This window comes from Antedon mediterranea, chromosome 7 (assembly GCF_964355755.1).
Source record: "Antedon mediterranea chromosome 7, ecAntMedi1.1, whole genome shotgun sequence".
NCBI lineage: Eukaryota > Metazoa > Echinodermata > Crinoidea > Comatulida > Antedonidae > Antedon > Antedon mediterranea.
The window spans coordinates 17374168-17395539 of NC_092676.1; the positions used below are offsets into that span (position 1 = coordinate 17374168).

The 21372-nt window shown below is 34.0% G+C and overlaps 2 protein-coding genes across 5 annotated transcripts; one reads left to right on the forward strand and one right to left on the reverse strand.

The window, feature by feature from the left end:
- Nucleotides 1-305: 305 nt before the first annotated feature.
- LOC140054893 (sodium-dependent glucose transporter 1A-like) lies at nucleotides 306-5684 on the reverse strand. 2 transcript variants are annotated; one of them, XM_072100004.1, is made up of 4 exons: nucleotides 5514-5684; nucleotides 3707-3859; nucleotides 2816-3101; nucleotides 306-2524 (listed from the first exon to the last, which is right to left on the reverse strand). In XM_072100004.1, exons 2-4 carry the CDS (start codon nucleotides 3851-3853, stop codon nucleotides 1053-1055), a joined length of 1905 nt encoding a protein of 634 aa, XP_071956105.1. In that variant the 5' UTR covers nucleotides 3854-3859; nucleotides 5514-5684; the 3' UTR covers nucleotides 306-1052. The 2 variants fall into 2 exon arrangements, with proteins under 2 accessions (XP_071956105.1, XP_071956104.1); XM_072100003.1 differs by lacking the exon at nucleotides 5514-5684 and having other exon boundaries at nucleotides 3707-3937.
- A 322-nt stretch (nucleotides 5685-6006) lies between these two features.
- On the forward strand, nucleotides 6007-19954 carry LOC140054324 (uncharacterized). Of its 3 annotated transcripts, XM_072099268.1 has the most exons (9): nucleotides 12183-12263; nucleotides 12472-12567; nucleotides 12699-13545; nucleotides 14477-14542; nucleotides 14745-14813; nucleotides 16641-16735; nucleotides 17240-17330; nucleotides 17847-17930; nucleotides 18289-19954. In XM_072099268.1, exons 4-9 carry the CDS (start codon nucleotides 14483-14485, stop codon nucleotides 18643-18645), a joined length of 756 nt encoding a protein of 251 aa, XP_071955369.1. In that variant the 5' UTR covers nucleotides 12183-12263; nucleotides 12472-12567; nucleotides 12699-13545; nucleotides 14477-14482; the 3' UTR covers nucleotides 18646-19954. The 3 variants fall into 3 exon arrangements, with proteins under 3 accessions (XP_071955368.1, XP_071955369.1, XP_071955367.1); XM_072099267.1 differs by lacking the exons at nucleotides 12183-12263; nucleotides 12472-12567; nucleotides 12699-13545 and adding an exon at nucleotides 6007-6133; XM_072099266.1 differs by lacking the exons at nucleotides 12183-12263; nucleotides 14477-14542; nucleotides 14745-14813; ... (2 more) ...; nucleotides 17847-17930; nucleotides 18289-19954 and having other exon boundaries at nucleotides 12405-12567; nucleotides 12699-13787.
- The last annotated feature ends 1418 nt before the right edge of the window (nucleotides 19955-21372 follow it).

Below are 21372 nucleotides of genomic sequence, written 5' to 3' on the forward strand. Positions count from 1 at the left end.
ATTATCATCATCTTGGTCATCAACATAATGATCATTTTCTTCATCTTACTCATCAACATAATCCTCATCAACATAATCCTCATTTCCGTCGCCTTACTCATCAACATAATCATCTTGTCTTGCTCAACCCAATAATCATTAACCGCATCCTCTTGGTCGCCATCCTTTTAAAATAGAATATGATATCACATTATTACACATTCCATGAAATTCTTTTGAATTATGAACATAAGGTCAGGGATGCACAAGGGCCAACTGAATAAGAGATATTTAAAAGTAGATGGAAACTACACTTAATACACTGATCATATTATTAGTATTTAATGACAAATTTGTCAAAAACACAACATATACCAACTTTTAAAACAATTCTGAGTATTACTTTTTAAAGTATAAAAACAACAAATGCACCACCAACTTTTGGTTAGTCTTGGTTTTTGACATTTTGTCAACAACTGCTTAATCAATACACTAATCATATTAGTATTTCATTTTATATGATTCATTATAAACATAATACAAAAACTTTTAAAAGATACATTTAAACAAACTATCAATTCGAAAATGAAAACATAATCTGAGTATTACTCTAAATTATTTTTTAGTCTTTTTTTGTTTAGAAATTTTTTCTTAATCCTACAGTGCTTGTAGGATTCCACCTCTGTGCGTACCATATTTAAGAAAACCAAGTGATTTTTTAATAAATTGTAAAAAAAATACTAAATGAGATAATTATGTAATTTTTGGTGTGGTTGGTTGGGAGTAAAAAAATAAATAAATAAAATTGATATGCCCAAATCACTGAGATGATTTAATATTTAATGTTTACGGTGGTCTTTTATTTGTAAAATTTATTCATTTTCTTATTTTATTCAAAACTAAGCTTATTTGATTATAACACCACAACTCTTGTTAAAAAGGAATGTGTTATGGCTAACTACCAAGGCATATCTTTCAGCCGATTTGTTTATTCTTAAACTGAGACAACAATTGAACTGTTGATGAACAACAGTTTGTAACCCTGATGCACCAAATACAACAAATATTTCATACTATTCACTGTGCTTTTTTGATGAGAATGTAATGGTCTTTCCATTTTTATGCATTTTTGGTTTTCTTGCTTGTGTAATGGCTGCTTCCACATTTGCCTGAGACAGCATTGCTTTTTTTTCAGGTTTTTTGTTATGTAGGCATTTTTCAGCATTATTTACAGCAATTGTATTTGCGGCATAGAACAACAAAGGTAATGCCACTGAAATAGCAGCCATTATGTACATCAACATATCATCGTTACCTTTATCACTATCTTCTTGAAAATATTGGCCAACAAGAAAAGGTATTACCATTTCACCAGCAGCAGCACCAATTACCAGCATTGCTGCGGCTTTACCAGTAACTGTCAGATATTGTTCTAACCACGACAGACCAGTTGGAAAAAGAGAAGCCATTGAAGCACCAAGAAAAATCGTACCAAACCACAGAGCGTATGAGTGGGTACTACCAAAAAAGAGTAGGAGAACAGAAGATGCTATACAGCCAATCATGTCTGCTACGAGTAGGTAATAAGGAGGAAAATAGCTTGCACAACAAATTGCAATGGCACGAAACATAGCGAAGCTGATCCAGAAGGAAGAGTTAAGTAAAGAAGCTTCATCTTCACTCATCCCTAACTTACTATCAATGGCATAAGAAAAGATAAAGCTGCCAAATGCCATCTCTGCTCCTACATAAAGGAAATAGAACACAAACATTATTGAAAGCATCTGTTGATTGAAGCGACTACTAAAACTTGTACCAGATACACTAGCAGACAATTGAGTATGCATTTTTTTCTTTGGGGAACTCCAGGAAAAGTAAAAGAATGCTAAGCTATTAAAGGCAACAAATGCAGCAATTATATAGTAGATATTGGTTATTTTGTTATCATCACCACCACCTAATGTTGTTACTGTTAGAATAGTGGACATTGGTTCTTCTGCTGTAGTAATATTGTCAGTCAGTTGTTCTGAACTACTAGTGTTAATGGACATTGGTCCTTCTGCTGTAGTAATATTGGCAGTCAGTTGTTCTGAACTACTAGTGTTAATGGACATTGGTCCTTCTGCTGTAGTAATATTGGCAGTCAGTTGTTCTGAACTACTAGTGTTAGTGGACATTGGTTCTTCTGCTGTAGTAATATTGGCAGTCAGTTGTACTGAACTACCAATGCTAGTGGACATTGATTCTTCTGTGGTAATAATGTTGTCAGTCGATTGTGCAAAACTACCAGTGGTTATAAATTCTGTTGTGGACAGTGGTCCGTCTGTGGTAGAAATTTCAGTTGATAGTGTTGCGTTATACAGTATAGTTATGGTTTCAGTTGTATTAAAATCCTCATTTCGACTATTTCTAGTCAGCTCTGTGGTCAGAAATGGCTTGACCATTAATGGCGCTAACAGTGCTCCCACGGCAAAACTAAAATGTAAGGCCTGCATGAATGGGGGTGATCTTTTTCCCCACAATCTCAAACACACAACATTAGCTCCTGCAATGAGTAATTAAAGTAAAAAACAGTTAACAAACAGGTTTAATCAATCAAGGTAGTTGTTGAGGCATAGGATTTAAAAGAAAAAACATTTTGTTATACAGTATAAAAATTAATGAACAATCAAAGATGACACAAACTACAGTTTCGATTTTACTAGCCAACAGCCTAGTCTTGTGTCACTGAATTCTTATCAATTCAAAGATTGATCTTGTTGTGATAGACTTACTCAAGTAAAATATAGGTGGTAATTAACATAACAGAAAGAAGGAAAGAACAAGATACTTTTACCTGTGTCCAATGATCCCATAGCCAAGCCAATAAAAACAAACAAGAACATGACCAGGCTAACATCCGATGCTGTTGGAATAAAACACAAACTGAACGTGCATGTGGCAAGACATATTCCTATGAACATCAGAGGGTTCAGCATCTCAAACATACACCCCGTCATGATTGATCCAATAAAATATCCAAATCCTCTGCCTAGGAACACATAAACTATTTGGGAGGGAGTACTACCCGTCTGTGATTCTAAAAATGGTAAAGTCGGCCCGAGAACAGCAATACATAAGCCCTAAAAGGAAATAAAAAAAAAAAATCAAAATCATCATAATAATTTAATAGTACTTAAACCTGAAAAGGTTAAATAAGACTTATGCAGTGCACTTATGTCGACATGGAACTCAACTCAACAGTAGCTTAGTTCCTTTCAGTTGCCCATGTTTGACTAATTTCTGGAACTAAAAACTAGGTAACCTCGACCGCCAACGATCAGATCAATGTTACTATATAAGGGCTTGCGCACACTTGTTCCTACAGACCTGTCATGTGTGCCGTAACAACTAGTTACAATCAATTCTATTGTCAACGAAAGCGCTTGCACCGTTTGTTCCTTTCATTTCCGCTCAGTTGGGACAAAGCTGCATGTTGACATAAGCTTGCTTTTATGTGGATTTCCTGACATTTTTCTCCAGAAGGGTGGACCAGGATTTCTAAATGGGGAGTGGTAATAATAGTGGATGTTCCCTTTGCACAAAAAAACAATGAACATTTGACAAATTTCCACAAATAGGCTGGTTGGCTGTAGATATAAAATGATGGAGAAGGAAATTGTTATTCTATGAGGGAAAAAATCTGAGAGAGTATGGTATTGGAAATTCACAAAAACAAAAAACTCACAACAGACATAAAAGCTCCACAAAGAAACAGTGTTTTAATCAGTCGTCTATCTTCTGGTGTGTGTAGGATATCTGCCACATTTTTTGCTTTCTTGTTGAGCAGACCAACATCAAAAGCCTCAAACAGGACATCTTCATCATCTGACATAATTATCTGTTTAAAAAAAAAGTGTTGATTTTTTTTTATTGAGGACACAGGTAGGTAAAACATTGACATATGAAATAGGTTGCGTTGAAATTGCTTGCATATCAAATTGGTAGCATACATATTTTTTTATTGCACCTCTAGACAGTGGTGTAACAAAAGGGGCCTTGGTTTAGCACTTCCAAAGGGAGCCCCTCCCCCCAACACTGGAAGGTGTTGCATTGAGCTGTTCATTCCCTGGGGCTTTATAAGCTCTGGGACCCCTAGGATTTGCCAATGAGTGCTCATAGTTGTTATGCTAATGCACTAGATACGCTTTTGACCATATTATTTAGCATTGTCTTAAAAGATGTTTTATTTTGGTACATGTTTTGGACAGTGGTTCCACAGCCGCTTTGATCAACGCATGGCAAGTGTCCTTTATGGTCTGTTTCTGCTGTATAGTGCCGAATAAACGGTTTCCTGCTCAATTTTTGCTCCTAAGTAACCATTTAAATAATCGACGTTAACAGTACGCAAAAGACAATGGGCACTTGCAGTCATATAAGGTTACTGTAGTTGACTCGAGGTCAGTGGCTGTCAATAAAATTGTTATTTTGCGCTACAGCTAAAAGTTGCACAGCAATATAGTAACAGTTATTTTCAGACGGCCATTTAACCGGTTATTGAAAATGTATCCTGTTTCTGCTGCCAAGAAATTGGGGGTAATTTATTCACATGGTTATTAACCAGTTAATTTTTTCCAGCAGACACAGGTCCTTACACAGTCGTAGCTTAAAGCATGCGATCTCACATTTTGAGACCTAAAATTAAATTTGAAACTGCTTTTGATATTTATTTTTGACAATCAATCAATAATCATATTACTGTTAGTGCTCCCGCATTTTAAAAATCCTGGATCTACAGTACCCCTGCCAGAGATACATTTTATTTTTACCAAAATAAAACGCGACCAATACATAATCGTAAAACACACTGAATAAAAATGGCCAATATGGCAATGGCAATACAGACATTAGTCTCTGAATATGGAAGACATACGTAGTATTCATCATTTAGTTTCTAGGCAAAGTTTCTCAAAGAATGTACGGTGCTACTGCACATTCGCACCAAAATCTCTTGAGCTTCTCCAATTTAAAAACATTCACCCGCTGATGCCCAGTCTTGGTTGCAAAACTGCAGTAGCGCCACAATACACTTAACCCAAAATGTTCTTAATATGCTGAGTAAATTCTATTAAAATATGAACACGATGGTGGGTGTGCCGGCATCACCCTTGTACTCAATAAAGATGGTGAGTAATTATGACGATAATAGTGCTCCATAACTTTATTATTAGGGAATGAAACCAGCAACTCCAAAAAAAAATAATAATAACATAGGCTAGCCTAAAAAAACATTCTTATACAGTAGGCCTAGGCCCACTATTTGTTTCCATTTTAATATGAAACAGAATTATGAAAATAAGGCAGCTTCTACAACAAAATGCTATGACGATGCTGCACAACACAGGCGCTGCCAAAAAAGTATAGATGGGGCCCGGGAGAAAGAGACATTAGGCCTAGATAGGCCCACTACTATACTACTACTACTAGGCCTAGCACTTCTACTAGCTAGGCTGCAACACAACCATTTTCAACTGCACAGAACAAACAATACTTGCCTATTTTACTTGTTGTATCGTATAGTACAGAACTTTGGGCGAACTTTGTTTTACTAAAACTATAATAATGGACCTAATATTCAATTACAATATCTACTGTATTTAAAGTTGATTCTGAAGACAACAAAAAGTCTCCCTGTTTTTGTCGCGCACACAAACACGTTAAATAGGTTAGCAGGATGGTCGGTATAGCTATGGGGATTCCCCTAAAAATCAATCCTCTCACGTGATTAGCGATGCGAATAATCATGGAGGAATTTCCTCCATGGAATAATTAATCACATCTCCAATTATACTGTATGAATACGAAAATTATTATTAATATTACGGATTCGTGGCGCGGAATAGAGCAACAAAAGAAAACCAGTATGGTTTCGCTTATTTATACAAACAAAAATTATACAAAATGCTGAGGATTTTTTCTCGTTGATTGAATTTAGAACATGCAGAACGCAGCAAAGGCGTTCCATAAAAATACATATTGTGAGTCGCTGGCGGCGTCTGCCAACTGGCGGTGGTCGTCATGGCGAAGTTGTAAACAACACAATTTTAAATGAAAAGTAAACCTGTAAAAAACAGAAATGACTGATTTTGATAATCTGTGCGACCAACTTAAAAAGGTAGATACAAAATTGTTTTAACGGGTAGTTTATTTTTTGTGATTAGCCTAGGCCCTATATACAGCTAGGAGGCTAGCCTACCTAGTGAGACGCCTAGTAGGCCTAGGCCTAGCTAGGCTAGGCCTACGCCTACTAGCCTAGTAGTCTAGGAGGGCGGCCTAGCCTAGGCCAGGCCTAGTAGGCCTAGCCTAGTAGTAGCTAGCCTGGATCAGGTGCCGTTTTCGGCCACCTCGACTTATATGGACTATACCATTATTATGATAGGGGTGTGGTGTATTATGTTTTATGTAGAGAAGGGTGTCTATTGAATGGGAAGACAATACAATTGTTCTGTTATGTAACCTACAGTACAAACTACAAGGAACAATACAGAACATCAAAAACTAGCAATGCATGTACTTTTTATAAGGCATGTTATTATTAGGTACTGTGTTATTATAGGGAATGCCAAGATTTTGTAACAATTACTATATCAACTAAAGATATTTTAAATAAAACAAATTTTATAGACAAATTTAATGAAGAACCATCTACTAACTGGATAAAGCCATTTAGGAAAAATAATAAACAAGTTGATCATAACGAGTGGTTTTCAAAGGCCCAAAGCAAAACAAAATTCCATCCAAAACAACGTTAACAGAATATACCATGTATAAAGGAACCAAACCTTGAACAATATTTGTTAGATAAAACTAATTTTAAGAGTATCAATTTAAAATTTAAAGAAAGATCAAAATTAACTCTAGATCTTGAGGACACAGGATTATGTAAGATGTGTACAGTACTAACAAAAAAGAAACAGTAAACCATTTTTTATTTAAATGTCCTTCATTAAACTCTGTTAGACAATAATTAAGTATGTACGATTAAAATTATCCCGGTGACTGGGATAATTTTAATTGTGGACCTCAGGAATTAAAACACCACTTTATGCTAGACAAAATTTATTCACTGAAAATGAAACATTAGGAAAAATCTTAATATAGTAAACAAGCTACAGACATCTCTATGAGGATGTATCTGTAAGTTTTATTTATTTCTTAGGCCTATCCTGTATTTTTGTTGTTCTGTTTTTATTTTTGTAGTTATATATATTGTACAATTTCCGTATTATGTATTTTCATACAGATCTAATTAATTAATTAGTTTACATTTTGTTTTGATGTTATGTATTAGTATTTAGAACTTTGTGGCTTATGTTATTTGTAATTTTGTCTGTATGCCTAATTGGATGCACCATTAACTGATAAATGTGTGTGACACCGATATAAAGGTGATTCCTATGAATAAATAAATAAAAACTATATAAGTAGGTATACTTACTTATTATATATAAAAACTAAACTAAACACTACAGTATAATAAAAAATTAAAGCATATTAAATACTAGGCCTATGTTATTCCTATCTGGATTTAAACACTTTAAATTTTAGTACAATCGGATTCGAAATTAGAAAATCTTAAATACTACAATACAATCGGAATTAAAACATCCTAAATACTACAGTACAATCGATATTAAACTATCCTAAATACTACATTACAATCGGTTAAATTACCTAAACTCTATAATGTTGTGAAATATGTAAAAGAATGTTGGCAAATGCATTCTAATCGGCCCAATCCTATCGGTAGATAAATCATATTTTTTATTTTCTTGAACTAAACATAAATAAAACGAAAGAAATAAGGATTGATTTTCGAAAACATAATTGGTCTGACAGTATACATTAATTAAAGTAAAGGAAGTAGAGATTGTTAACAATTATAAGTATCTGGCAGTAGTGTTTGACTAAAGCTAAATGGGTGGACATGATGGTAGTTAAGAAGTTAATTACAAGGCTGTACTGCTTGAGGAAACTCGGTTCTTTGGGGTAAAGCAGGATATTTGTACTATAGAATGTTTATGTTTTACTAATCAGTGATGTTCTATTTGGGCATATTGTATACTGGGCTGGGAATATCAGTAAGGAAATGTAAGGGGATAAAGACCGAATTGAGAAGGTGCTGGGTAGAGCGGGGAAAGTAATTGGTTTGTCTAGTATGCAAATGCTTGACTCGTTCTACAGCTAACGGCTTGCCGATGTATTCCATGCTATATTGGAAGACACCAATCAATCCACTTCATGGCGACATTATCAGCTCCGTTTTGCATTCGCTATTATAACGTTTTGATGCAAACGTTGTTCAATTAGAACATGTATTTCTACACAGAAACGTTTAAAAACGTGTTTAAAACATTTTAGAAAGACCAAACCTAAAAACATGCAATGTCAAACGCTGTGTTTTCTGGGAACAAAATGGTACAGATTCATTGACAAAATTATAATGTTTATTTGTTTTACTGATTACCTAATAATCAGTATGTGATAAATATACTACTGTCATCTTTATTAAATGTACTACTGAGTTATCGTTAGGTAAATTATATTTTTTATTTGTAACTGGAATAAAAACTTTCTTTATAAATTATATAGGCCTACTTTCTGTATCTATAAATCTGTAAAAATTATATAGAAATAAAGAGCCATAATATACTGCATTAACTTGAAAACTGAAATTAATTCTACAGCATGCAGGGCGTAGTTGTTTTCCCTTTGTTGCTGAAACAACAAGAAAAACAAAAGAACAAAAGCAAAAGTATTTTAACACACTCAATTAATAAATGGGACACCCCTATTTTCCCATCTTTTTATAATGGTATAGTCCATACAAGTCGAGGTGGCCGAGAACGGCACCTGATCCGCTAGCCTAGCTAGCTAGGCCTAGGTTGTTAATTAGTAGTTAGGTAGGTACAGTTTAGTTTAGGCCAAGTTGAGCCGTCGCCAGAAAAACGTTATTTTCTATGAAACACCAAATGCGCACTATCGGCGGTGCTCGTTTTTTTTCTATTATAATTTACGAATTTGGCCTAGCCTAGGCCTAGGCCTAGGCTAGGAATCGGATATTATAGAATAAACTCCAGGCCCTCTAGGCTAGGCTATATTGAAAACTAAGGGGCTTTATTTTTTATTTTGATTTATATTATAAATTGAGCCTGTTTTTTATTACCATTATTTATTATTAGGCCTGTCACACCAAAATCAGTCCGGGCCAAAATCGGTCCGGCGGACCAGTTTTGGCTGCCAAAATCAGTCCGGGGGACCATTTATGGCTGCCAAAACCTGTCCGGCCGGACCAATTTTGGCCGCCAAAACTGGTCCGGCCAGGATAAAATCGGTCCGGGTAGTAGGACTGTTTTTGGCCGCCAAATATGGTCCGGTCTTACAAATATATGGTGCGCAAAATGAGTCATAATGTATATATCATTTAAAAAAAGGCCATGATTAGTCATTATATTGAAAACTACGGTTTTATTTGTTATTTTAATATTATAAATTAAGCCTGTTTTTTTTATTATCATTATTAGTAGTAACTCATCAATAATTAGTACTAATTGTTAGGCTTTTTGTATACAATATGTATCTCTGCCTGTTTTTAATCTATTTTGTTCTTTTTTAACATCTTCGTTTCCCCATGATGTTAAAAACAATTTAATTATTAAATATTATTATTATTAACTATTTATGGTTAATCAATCACTATATAAATTCAATACAATTATTATAAAACAATTATCCAATATTGATTAGGCTGAGGAAGGAAAAAGGCCTCAGTCATAAATTAAATCTAGCTGGCAATATCAGCGTCTCATACCCGTTCATGTGAGTGTGTGGCAGGCCGAAATATGAGTGAAGACCTAAGTCATGTTTGTAGATAAAATACATTTATTTATAGTATTTATCCGACAAGATAACTTACTAATATATATCATGGGATATTTTTCTAGCCATAAACAACTTAAAACAGCATCATAGGCCAAGTAATTCAATTAAAATCGACAGAAGAAAAGCCCGGACCGATTTAGGCAGTGGCGGACTGCTTTTGGCCACAATTTTAGAGCCAAAACTGGTCCGGCCGGACCGATTTTGGCCCCGGACCATATTTATCGTGACAGGCCTACTACTAGCCTAGCTAGGCCTACTAGCCTAGCTAGATAGGCCTAGCTAGGCCTAGGTAGGCCTAATTGTTAAATTACTATGGTAAATAAACTACTAAATAGGCTTTGTGTACAATAATATGTCTCTGTCTCTTTTTCATCCATAACATCTTCCTTTCCCCATAATGAAATTAAAAAACTTAATTTATTACTCAGATTTATGGTAACTAATCAATTTACAATACATTAATTATAAAACAATTACAGCTTACCAATATTGATTAGGCCAAGGAAGAAAAAGGCTTCTAATCGACATGAAGCATGATTAAGTTACCGTAGCTAGAAATTTAAAAATGTGAATATTTTATTATGTACAGTACTAGGCCTATTTATAATAAAAATCTACATCATTTTTTTTATTCAGTTGTAAAATGTTCCCATTAAACCTTGGATTTGATTTTAATTGCAATGCCAACATGAAGAACCGAGATAAAACAACCAAAAAATACCTAGCTAGCCTTTACTAGAGGCCTACAGTAACTACCTGTCTATGTAAAATAGATGAAGTAGTTGCTGAAGAAAAGATATTTAATTTAAACACACAAAACTGGAACTGTTCGATACAATTAAATTATCTGAAGGATGTTTATAAACTTATCTGTATATAAGCAAAGATCTTATATACTAAAGATGTGACACTTCCCGCGTTTACGCGTAACACTTTAGAAGCGTCAAATTATAGTGCGCCACCTCGCTTAAACGAGTAACGAACTTTTGCGTGACGATCGCAGTAGTATTCTTAAGAAAATGGGATTGAGGAGTCGCGCCAAAGTTTGTATGGTTAAGAAACAATGAATGAAAAGAGAAAAAGTGGAGGGATACTGTATACTGTGCTGCAATTAATTGTAAAAGCAATTCAAAGGCCAACCCAGAACTTAAGTTTTACAATTTTCCCAAAGACAAGAACAGGTAAATTTATGTAATTAAATAAGTAGCCTACATCTTAACATAGGCCTATGCTATGTAGGGACTAACCTTACTTTACTGTGTATTCAATTTATACATATATTAATAAACTAGGCTAGGTAGGCCTATTATTAATAATTATTATTTAAACGTAGGTATGAAATGATTATTATTATCATTATTAGGCTACTACTAGTACATTAATTATATAACAGTGAACTTACACTAATTTCTTCACTGTTCCCTGGTTATATTACTTTATCCTTTAAAATTTAGTACCTTAATTTAAACAACTTTTAAAACTTTCAATTCAAGAAACATTTGTTGACCAAATATTATATCATTACAATTGTTGGCATATAAGTAAAAAATTTGTCGAAAGACTACAAGAAGCCCAATTGGCATGTCGCTGTAGTCCCTCTTTTTACATTATACAAATAATAATAATAATAATACTTAATATAAACAAATTGTGATCTTAATTATTTCATGCTTTCCGTCTCATGGTTAATATTTGCTTTCTGTCTCATGGTTATTTTATTTCGTTTAATTTAACTAGCCGTTACATACATTACAGTATATTAACGCATGAAATAATTATTATTATCATTATTAGGCTAGGACATTAGTTATAATAACAGTGAAATTACACTATTTTTATTGTTCCCTGGTTATATTACTTATCCGTTGAGTAGCCCTAACAAACAATTTTTAATTGAATCTTATACTTAATATTTATGAAATTCAACCGTTAGTTAGTTAGTGGTTTTAGGTTAGGCTTAAGTATTTGACTTTAGGCCCTAACCAATTTGAAAATCAATTAGCATGCACGCAGACGTCCTATAATTACGTAAACGTTAATTATGATAAAGCAAAAACTCACCAGACAATTATTAATTTACAGGTGTGCAAAATGGGCCCAGAACACACGACGCGCGGATTTGAGAAGGAAACCAAGTTCCTATTTACATCGTAATTGCCGCTTGTGCAATATTCATTTCGAAGAATCTCAAATACTGATGGTCACAAGAAGACTTGTATGGAATGCAGTCCCTACAATATTTGATGTCCCAAATCCACCACACCAAGTAACAGTGTGGCGTAAATTACCCACAAGACACTCGGAGGCAACACCAACTCCAGAAAACAATGTTCGAACGTTACAGACTGTTCACAGTGAAACAAGTAAGTGAATATAGTACTAGTGTACTAATAAAATACATTACAATAATTAGATTGTGAAAGTTTTTATTTTCTTCCTGATACAAACATATTGTTCATTAATGTTCTCTTTTTATACTTACCGTATTTGGCCTGTCAAAAAAAGTTATGTTGGCATTTAATATTTCGTTGTGTGACGTGGTACTTATTCTTAATTGTTGTTTTTGTGTAGGGGCTCCCCGTCATCATTCTGATCATAACTATGCTATGACGTCTACCGTGACTCCTTCAACACAAGACAGGACTGAAGATGAGTGCCAAGTTCCAAGTAAGCATTATATACCCTATACACAAAATGTTATTTATTAAAGTCTAGATTGACTGATTGGATAACTGACTGACTGATTCCATTATTATCATTCTCAATCACAGATGCATGTGTTCCCTTTTTATTTCCAGATATACCGATACCCTTAAATGAGACGCCGGCTAGACAATCATGTCCGTCAACTTCAAGACATGCCAGTACTTTGAAATATCGAGTGAGGGTATGCCGACTTAAAGCAAAAATGAAGAAGATACAGTCTACCATCATTGAACTAGCAGGTGGTGATCAAATCGAAAGTATAGTTCAGAAAGCTAAAACCTACATGAGTACTAATGCCTTAGATTTCTTTGCCGGTCAACTACGAATTGGCAAGAAGAAACCAAAGGGCCATCGTTATACAGTGAAAGACCGCTTGTTTTCAATTGCGTTACATTTCCAAGGTCCCAGGGCTTACAGGTTTTGTAGAAAGATGTTTGTCCTTCCACACCCAAGATCACTGAAAAGGTGGCTACAACGAGTCGAAGTGAAACCAGGATTTAATGATGCCACTTTTTCATCATTAAAAATTAGATGTGCAACATTCAACGAACGTGAACGTGTGGTGGCCGTGTCCCTTGATGAAATGTCCCTGAAAGCTGCCATCAAATACAATCGTTATAAAGATTGCATGGAAGGGTTAGAAGACTATGGGAGCATTGGCACAACAAAGAAGGTTGCTACACAGGCGCTAATGTTCATGGTTAGGAGTATGACATCTAGATGGAAGCAGTTTACGTACGTAAACCTACGCATATTCTATGCTGTTAAATTCTTCAACAGAGACATAATCAGTGATAAGACGAAGAGTAAAAAATTAATTAAAGTATCACATTTATGAGGTATGGTAAAGTTGTAGGAGGTCTGTACGCGCCCCGGTCTGTGCATTATCGGCTAGAAATGATGATCATTACGACGGTCTGGTATGATGATTGAATAATTGTAAATATGATGATTTTATTTCAATGTTTCTACATTTTTTATATTTCCTCTGGGTGGCCCGTGCATCATTTTGCAATAGTTATTGAGTTAATTTTAAACTGAGACTACTATAACATAACTAATTGCTATCTCAGGTTTTAAATAAATTATAATAACAAATGAATGTCATGGCGAATGATGGGTACATAATGCAGTAGTCCTAGTATGAATTGTCTCAGAATTGACTATCATAATCTGTTTCATGTCATGACTGTAGGCTTAAAAAATTACTGCAATAAAATAGTCGAAGTAGTGATTTTAAAAAGTGACTTCTTGTTCTTTTTTAATTGTTTATAACACACTATTTGACTAATATATTTTCCTAATATGCACTGTTTTGCTGCTGGATGAAAAGTAGTATATAAGATCTTTGGAATAAACCAAAGATCATATACTATTATTGTGATGAAAAAAATGAGTATTCAGTTACAATACAGTAGACATATCTGATCCATAAATCTACTCGTTTGAGCGAGAGGGCGCCCTATAAAATGAGCTCCATGTGTGTTACATGAATTGCACGTAAAATTCCGAGAGTGTCCTATCTTTAGATTATAAGATCTTTGATATAAATTGTTAAAATATATGAGGGCATTTATCTGGCCTGGTTTTAGTAGGACCCGGTAGAGGTCAACTGAAAAGGCTTTAATTCGTGTCATGGCAGAGTGTCGTCTTATTTATTCTGTGTAATAATGTTCAATGTTGAAAGTCAAATGAATTGAATATTGGCCTTTGGAGTCCAATATTTCCTCAATATTATAGGATACGAGTGTTCCAAAATTAAGAAGTGGTTTATGTACTGTTGTACTGTAGCAATAGGTGATACCTTCAAATTTAGGGATGCGCAATATTATATTATTATTTATAATTTAAGTTTTTCTTTCTTAATTAGGCAGATATGCCATATAGAAAGCAACGGTTGATTGTAGGATACAAAGGCTATTTTCATGCTAGTGAGGTAAATATTTCATTTTTTTTTTTAACTTATTTGTTGTAGCCTAGCTAGGGCTTAAATAAAAAGGCCTACTCAGACTGTACAATGTTTTGTTATACATTTTTAGTATCACAAACGAAACCAGTTGACAGACTGCTATTCTTTAATAATTATTTTAATGGATTATTCATTGTGCCGATTTTTCAATAACAATGTTTTTTTTTAGGCTGGAAAGTTAATAAGTCTGGTTGAAGACTGCACTACAAAGGCCTTATGTCTAAATCATATTGTGAGGGTAGGCAATTTTTTTTTTATAAAAACACATTCATTAAAATTGCAAATTAGCAAACAGTGTTTGTATTTCAGTATTAAATTTTTAGGTGAAAATCTATGAAATATTAACACACCTGCGTGTATCTTCCATTTGATAGGTTCATTTTGTATCGTTTACCATGCATTATTAGTTCTATTAAACGGTAAAAGTGATATTCAATGGTGATATTTAAAATTGTTCGACTATTCTACAATGACTAAAGATAGAAGCTGCGGAATAAATGAATACAAGTTTATTTGTGTATTATATAGTATACAAATACTGAATTTTTATGAGTGGTAAAAATAATCTCATTACTTGAAAAATTGACTGCTCTATCTTTAATTAGTCGGAGCTGAAATATTCTTTGCATTCAACAAATACAAAATATTCATTATTTGTTTTATAACAAACCTACTTAATTCAATTTATCCATCGTAGATCATTGACGAATGTTAGGCCATTAAAAAAGTCAGTGCTCCAAGTTTGGACTCGGATCAGTCATCCTTTCAATGCAAAAATTCTCAAATGTTTAGAAGAAACATACATTAGAGCTCGTTAATTATCACCATTAGATATCACATGATGTGTAGTTAACCAATTAAATTGCAAGAATACAAAAATGTTTTGTATTTGTTTGCCGCTTGTTATATATCGGTGTCTTTAAAATTATTCAATATTCTTTCCATTCAACTCATAAATGTAATATTCTTCTCTTCCTCTCGTCGTTCTACTCTATCTGAGTACTCGTTACTATTCTGATGGTGTCTTCATTCTTGCCGATCTTGAGCTTGAGATTATTGGTCAGTTTGCAGCACCACTTATACCATCAATCCATTTGAGTCTCTCGCCCGTATCCTTAAACCGGACTTTAGTCGTAGTTCGAGCTAAAACTTTAAAAATGACGTCATTTTAATTCATAAATCGAACTTCAACTAAATCGGCGACTAATTCAGGCCAACCTCGACTAGATCGAGACAGATTTTGATCGATTTTGTTTGTCCTGCGGGGGGGCAGGCTAAATGGTCGACTAAATGGTTTTTAAACGATGTTTATGAAAAATGTTGTCTTGTTCTAATAATTAACCATTAAAATTATTTTTCATGTATATATGCGTAAAAAGTGTTGTAAGAAAATGAAAAGGGATATCAATGCGCAAAATTTCGTCTGCTCCTCAAATACTTTCTTGCCAATGTATAGCCTTTGTTACACAGACGTGTGCAACTCGACTAAAAGCTCGACTTCATTAAGTCGAACTGCAAACTTCGACTACTTCGTTTTTTAATCGAATTTGAAGTAATAGCTCGAACTACGACTTTCTCAAGTCGAACTTCGAACTACAACTAAAGTCCGGTTTAAGAATACGGGCGTCTGTCTTCCTCTTTCTTTTTTTTTCAAACATAATCATTTTCTCCATACTGTCTCCATCCCGTCTGGCAATATGTCCAAAGTATTGTAGTTTTTGTTTGTGTTTGATATTGATAATAGATTCGATTAATGTGCCTTTCTTGCCTATTTCGTGCCTTACACTTTCATTGATTCTTCTGGCAGTCCATGGAATACCTAGAAGCTTTCTCCAGCACCACATCTCAAAAGCTTCAATTCGTTTTTGATCTGCAGCATTAATTACCCATGTTTCACATGCGTACGTTGCAATTGGAAAAACTAGAGCTCCGATTAATCTAATTTTTATTGCTTTGCTGATGCTTCTGTCTTTCCATAATTTGTGCATTAAACACATTGATGATTTTGCCATTGCCATTGCCAGACAACGTTTGATCTCAAATACTTCTTGTTTGTTTTATATAGAGACTGCCTGCATGTACTTGCAGTGAAGCAGTTGATGTGATCAAGGCATTTAGAACGAATAGGGATCGTGTTGATGCCTTGCAAACAATATCAAAGTTAGTAAGATTTAATAAAATTCAGTCAAAAATGCTATGTATTTCATATATTGTTATGGTCAACTCAACGAAGTAAGCAAGTAACCAAAGTATTAAGAATAATATTAATAATATTCGTTCTTATGTAGCACTTGCGCCTAGCACTGCACTCTATTACCCCAGTAATTTCTGCAGCTAGCTAGTAACAGGGAAAAATTTCATTTAAAAATTTTGTTTAGCAATAAGGTTGTTTTGTATAGCTTTTTGCTATGCTACACTGGCGAAAATGTTCCCCGAGTCAGCGCAAAGCTGTCTACACTATCAAAGTTTATTTGACAAAAAAATGTGATGTGCTCATATATTGACATTATATCATATCACTACCATATTTGGGCACATCACACTTTTTGTCACATAAACTTTGATAGTGTAGACAGAGCTTAACATTAAAAAGCAATTTGATTAGTATGAGATAGTTTGGCAATGCAATAAAATACATCATATCTACCATATTTTTTAATTCAGACGTATTTGTGATCCATCAAATTATGAGGACTTAAAACCTGCTTTCCCTTTTAAAGAAGAAATGGAAACAGCTCGTCAAATGATGACCAGGGTAAGAATGTACTTGTTTTTGTGGTAGTGATATGATGTCATATGTCCATATATGGGCACATCAGTTGTTTTTTGTCACATATAGTTTGATAGTGTAGACAGAGCTTTAAATTAAAAAGTCATCAAAAGGCCTCTACCAATTGTAATTCACTGCCACAAACGAGATAACTTTCTGTTAATATTAGGGTTGGTAATAAAGTCATCATCATTATCTTGGTGTGCTTCCCATTTGTGCTTTACCAGTTGTTAAATCTGCTATTCATGGCTAATTCCAGACAATCAGTATTATCCTAAAGGGTGATGTACTCAAATATGATAGTGATATGATTATGTCTATATATGGACACATCACACTTTTTCTGTCAAACTAGTTTGATAGTGTAGACAGAGCTTAATATAAAGATAAGTTAGAAATACAGATTGCTAGATAAATTTTCATATTTAACAAGTTGCTTGCTATGACGTATATTGCAGAAGGCAAGGGTCTTTAAATTAAGTTTTTTGTGCTTGATTTCAGATGGCAGACCATTTTGTTCAACCAACATATGGAAGTCTACAAACATCATCAAGGCCTCAATCTGCTCGTTCAGTTTACTATAAGGTACAGTATCATAGATGACTTTTGTAATAAGATATGTTGACTGAAGAAGAGATTGTAACTTTGAGGCTAGTCTAGGTTTTAGCCGATTCAGCTTAATATCCATAACATAAATTTTTGCACACATGGCATGTCATACTTGAGCTGAATCTAATTAAGAGTAAGAATGAAATGCCTGCTCTGCTGGTGGCTCTCTTAAAGAAAAACGATGTAAAAGTAAACAATCACAAAAGACTTTGGGACAAGTACTTTAATAAGGTAAAAAAATAAAAACAAGGCAAGAAAAATAGGTATTAACGTAGCCAAATTTGAATGTTGAATATTAGCTGGAAATAATACATATATTTTCTATATTTTTCAGCCTAAAATTAGTTTCCTAAAACTTTCCAGTCACAAGAAAACCAACAAAACTTCAAAAAGCACACCAGATTTAAATAGTTCTGATCTCGAACTACGAGAATTTTCAGGGTCTCCGTCGCCACGGGCAGAGAACGGTCTTGTTTTCAACGAACAACTACCCGCCTCTGAATTACCGATAATGAGTCAGGACGATAGCTACAGTAATTCAAGTTTCAAGATTTTGGCGGTGGAGCCCTTTCATCATCCATTTGGCGCTGTTTGCGATTCTAGTAGTTTAGACGGTAGTACGACCAGTGTTGACAATAAATCTCCTGATGAGGCTTCGCACCAAACTCTTCTAAAACCACCTGTTTGTTAAGCAGTTATTGTACAGGTGGTTGTTGGAAACCTGGACAATCATGGAATGTTTGTACTTTTTTCCAGGCCTGACTTTCATGATGGAAAGAAACATACAGTAAAAATGACAATGTTTTATTGTTTAGCTTTACTATTATATTTAAAACTATTTACACATTTAAACCGGCCATGTAAAATAGTAAAAAGTCATGTAATTTTAGCTAGGAGGTTCATGAAAAGGAAATTGTAATGTAAAAGAAACAAAATTAATCTTGTCTTGTTAAACAGCTTCTGTTTAATGAGAAACTAGGGTTAGCTCAGGAAATGCTTAAGTAATGCATGGTTTATTTATAAGATAATTATACTTCAAGGAAATATTAGCGAGGACCTAGATAATTTTGAAATGAAAAATAAAATTATCTGGTTAAAAGCTGTACAGTTTCCATAAACACAGTTACAGTTTAATAATGATTCTGATTTCTGATAATGATGACATTTTTATTGTAACCAGTCATATGATGTGCTCTTCCTCTGTACGCTTGACCCTTTGATGTCGAGAAATGTTAAAATAGTGAAATGTGTAGGGGCATGTTTTGTGTAGGTACAGTTATATATATGTTTGGCAATTTCTATGTTCATGTTACGACATAGGAATGAAAAAAATGTTACGTTATTTAGGCAATGTGGTATCCTTTTCCAAAAGAGATGCAGTTGATCTCTCATGTTTTTAAAATGGATTCCTCCGCCTCTCACTGAATAAATATGTTATCAAATCTAAACGGTGCCATAACTCTTGCCCACATACAGAACGTAACAAACGAATCTTTACCTCGGCCAATGAATGGCCATTTCTATGATAATATAAAGTATTTAAATGTACGTTGCGCACACACACCACAAGTTTAACAAATTAACTGGTCAGTTTAACATTTTATATAATTTTGATTTGGATCCTTTTTGTTTTTCTTTCTTTTGCCATTTCTTTGGTAAATAACTTTGTATAACGGAGAAAACTTGAATAATTTTACTGTATTGTGGTCCATGCACACGTTTGAAAATGGTGAAATCATGGTGAAATCATGACGAACTCGTTGCCACATATTTTTACCTTAATTTAACTAACTTTAAAATCCAACGTCTTTCATACTATATTGTGTTTCTTGTAGTAGTTATTGCAATAATTGCCTTGATTCCAAAGGTCTATATGTGCAAGGTACGATATTATACCGTAGTCCAATAGCTACTTTTTGATTTTGTAACAGACGTGTGTTTAATATTATTTTACCACCTTGATGTATGTGCGTGTATGTATTAAAATAAAACAAGACATAAACTTTTCCTTTCTACTACTTTTTGCTTTCTAAATTGTAAACTTGGTTAAGGAATACTTTTGAAAATCGCGATCTGAAGAATCAAATATTTTTACCACGTCATTGAACTATTTAATGTTACATTAACATATAAGTTATAAATGGCTGAATCAATCCGGAATGCCTTGCATATTTTCCAGAATGTAATGCAGCAGTGCGAAATACAAGTACGACGGCAGCTATATCTTTTAAGGACATATTACACAAATTCTACTTTAACTTCGGTAAAAACATGAGCAGTTTTTTACACTAATCATGCGGCAGTTAAAATAGTTTCTTCTGAACATTTTTTTTATGGCTGGGACTTCTGCATAGAAAATAATATTGATATAACTAACAAGCCACCAAATTGTTCTGCTACTTTCGAGTCAGTTAATGGGTTACCCTCGGAGTTACCCTACCTTATTCTTGTTAGTTTTTGGCCCATCTGACACAACGTCTGGTTAAATTAGGGCATATGATTCAAATTTAGGTACCCAAACCAAACGGACGTGTACGTATACTCGTCAGCAGCTCTTCTAATATTTGAAGCTCACAGTGCCCATGGTACACCCCCCACATCGCCCGAGAATTTCGTAGAATTTGCAGGCCCGAAATAAATGATACACTTGTTTTCAGGGAGGTGCAACAAAATTAATAAATTAAAATTGTTCTAAAAAATTAAAACCTCAATTTAATGAACGTTGCATCAAATTATCAATTTAAAGTTTGAAATACATATTTACAATACAATTTACCGGATTATATTAATTCATTTAGGCTACTATAATTGTGAACAATTATTTACAAAGAGTAGGCTATGAATAGACGTACATATGTTTTACTTATCCCCATTCAACTATTTTAGTTAGTTCCTGACGAATAAAGTTGTAGACATTGTTACTACGAAAACCGGCAGAGGCAGTCCATTTCATGCCTAGCTTACCTGGATAAACCAACAATAGCCTTTGCTCCTCGAAGAGCAAGATATAGTATAACTCGAAAAGTAAAAGTTTTTATTGAATCCCCCTCTCCACAAATGTAATTAGGCCTACTTTGGGTTTGAAAACAACATTAGGTCCTATACAGCATGGTAAGTTCTGAACTGTACCTTAATGAAAACAATCAATTGTAGGGCTATGATACTAATAAGATCGAGTAAACATGCATGATATTATGTATTGTGAGTGAGAAATTTTAACTAGCATCTGGATTTTTAAGTCATTCTGGGTTGTAGAATGGCTTGTCATGACTTAATGCCATTATTATAAAATAGTATACAATGATTAAAAGTAGAAAAAGATTGTGAAAGTCGGCTGGAAGAAAAATTCTCCCAACATTTTATCTACATTGTGGGATCTAAATATAAATTCATAACTGTCCACTGAGATTCATCCCTC

Coding starts and splice junctions, on each gene's coding strand:
- LOC140054893 (XM_072100003.1), bottom strand. CDS start 3,922: ATGTCAATGTTTTACCTACCTGTGTCCTCAATAAAAAAAAATCAACAC. Junction 3,102..3,706: donor GTGGAGCTTTTATGTCTGTT/GTGAGTTTTTTG, acceptor ATTTCCTTTTAG/GGCTTATGTATTGCTGTTCT. Junction 2,525..2,815: donor TATGGGATCATTGGACACAG/GTAAAAGTATCT, acceptor TACTCATTGCAG/GAGCTAATGTTGTGTGTTTG.
- LOC140054324 (XM_072099266.1), top strand. CDS start 12,408: ATGTTGGCATTTAATATTTCGTTGTGTGACGTGGTACTTATTCTTAAT. Junction 12,568..12,698: donor AGATGAGTGCCAAGTTCCAA/GTAAGCATTATA, acceptor TTTTATTTCCAG/ATATACCGATACCCTTAAAT.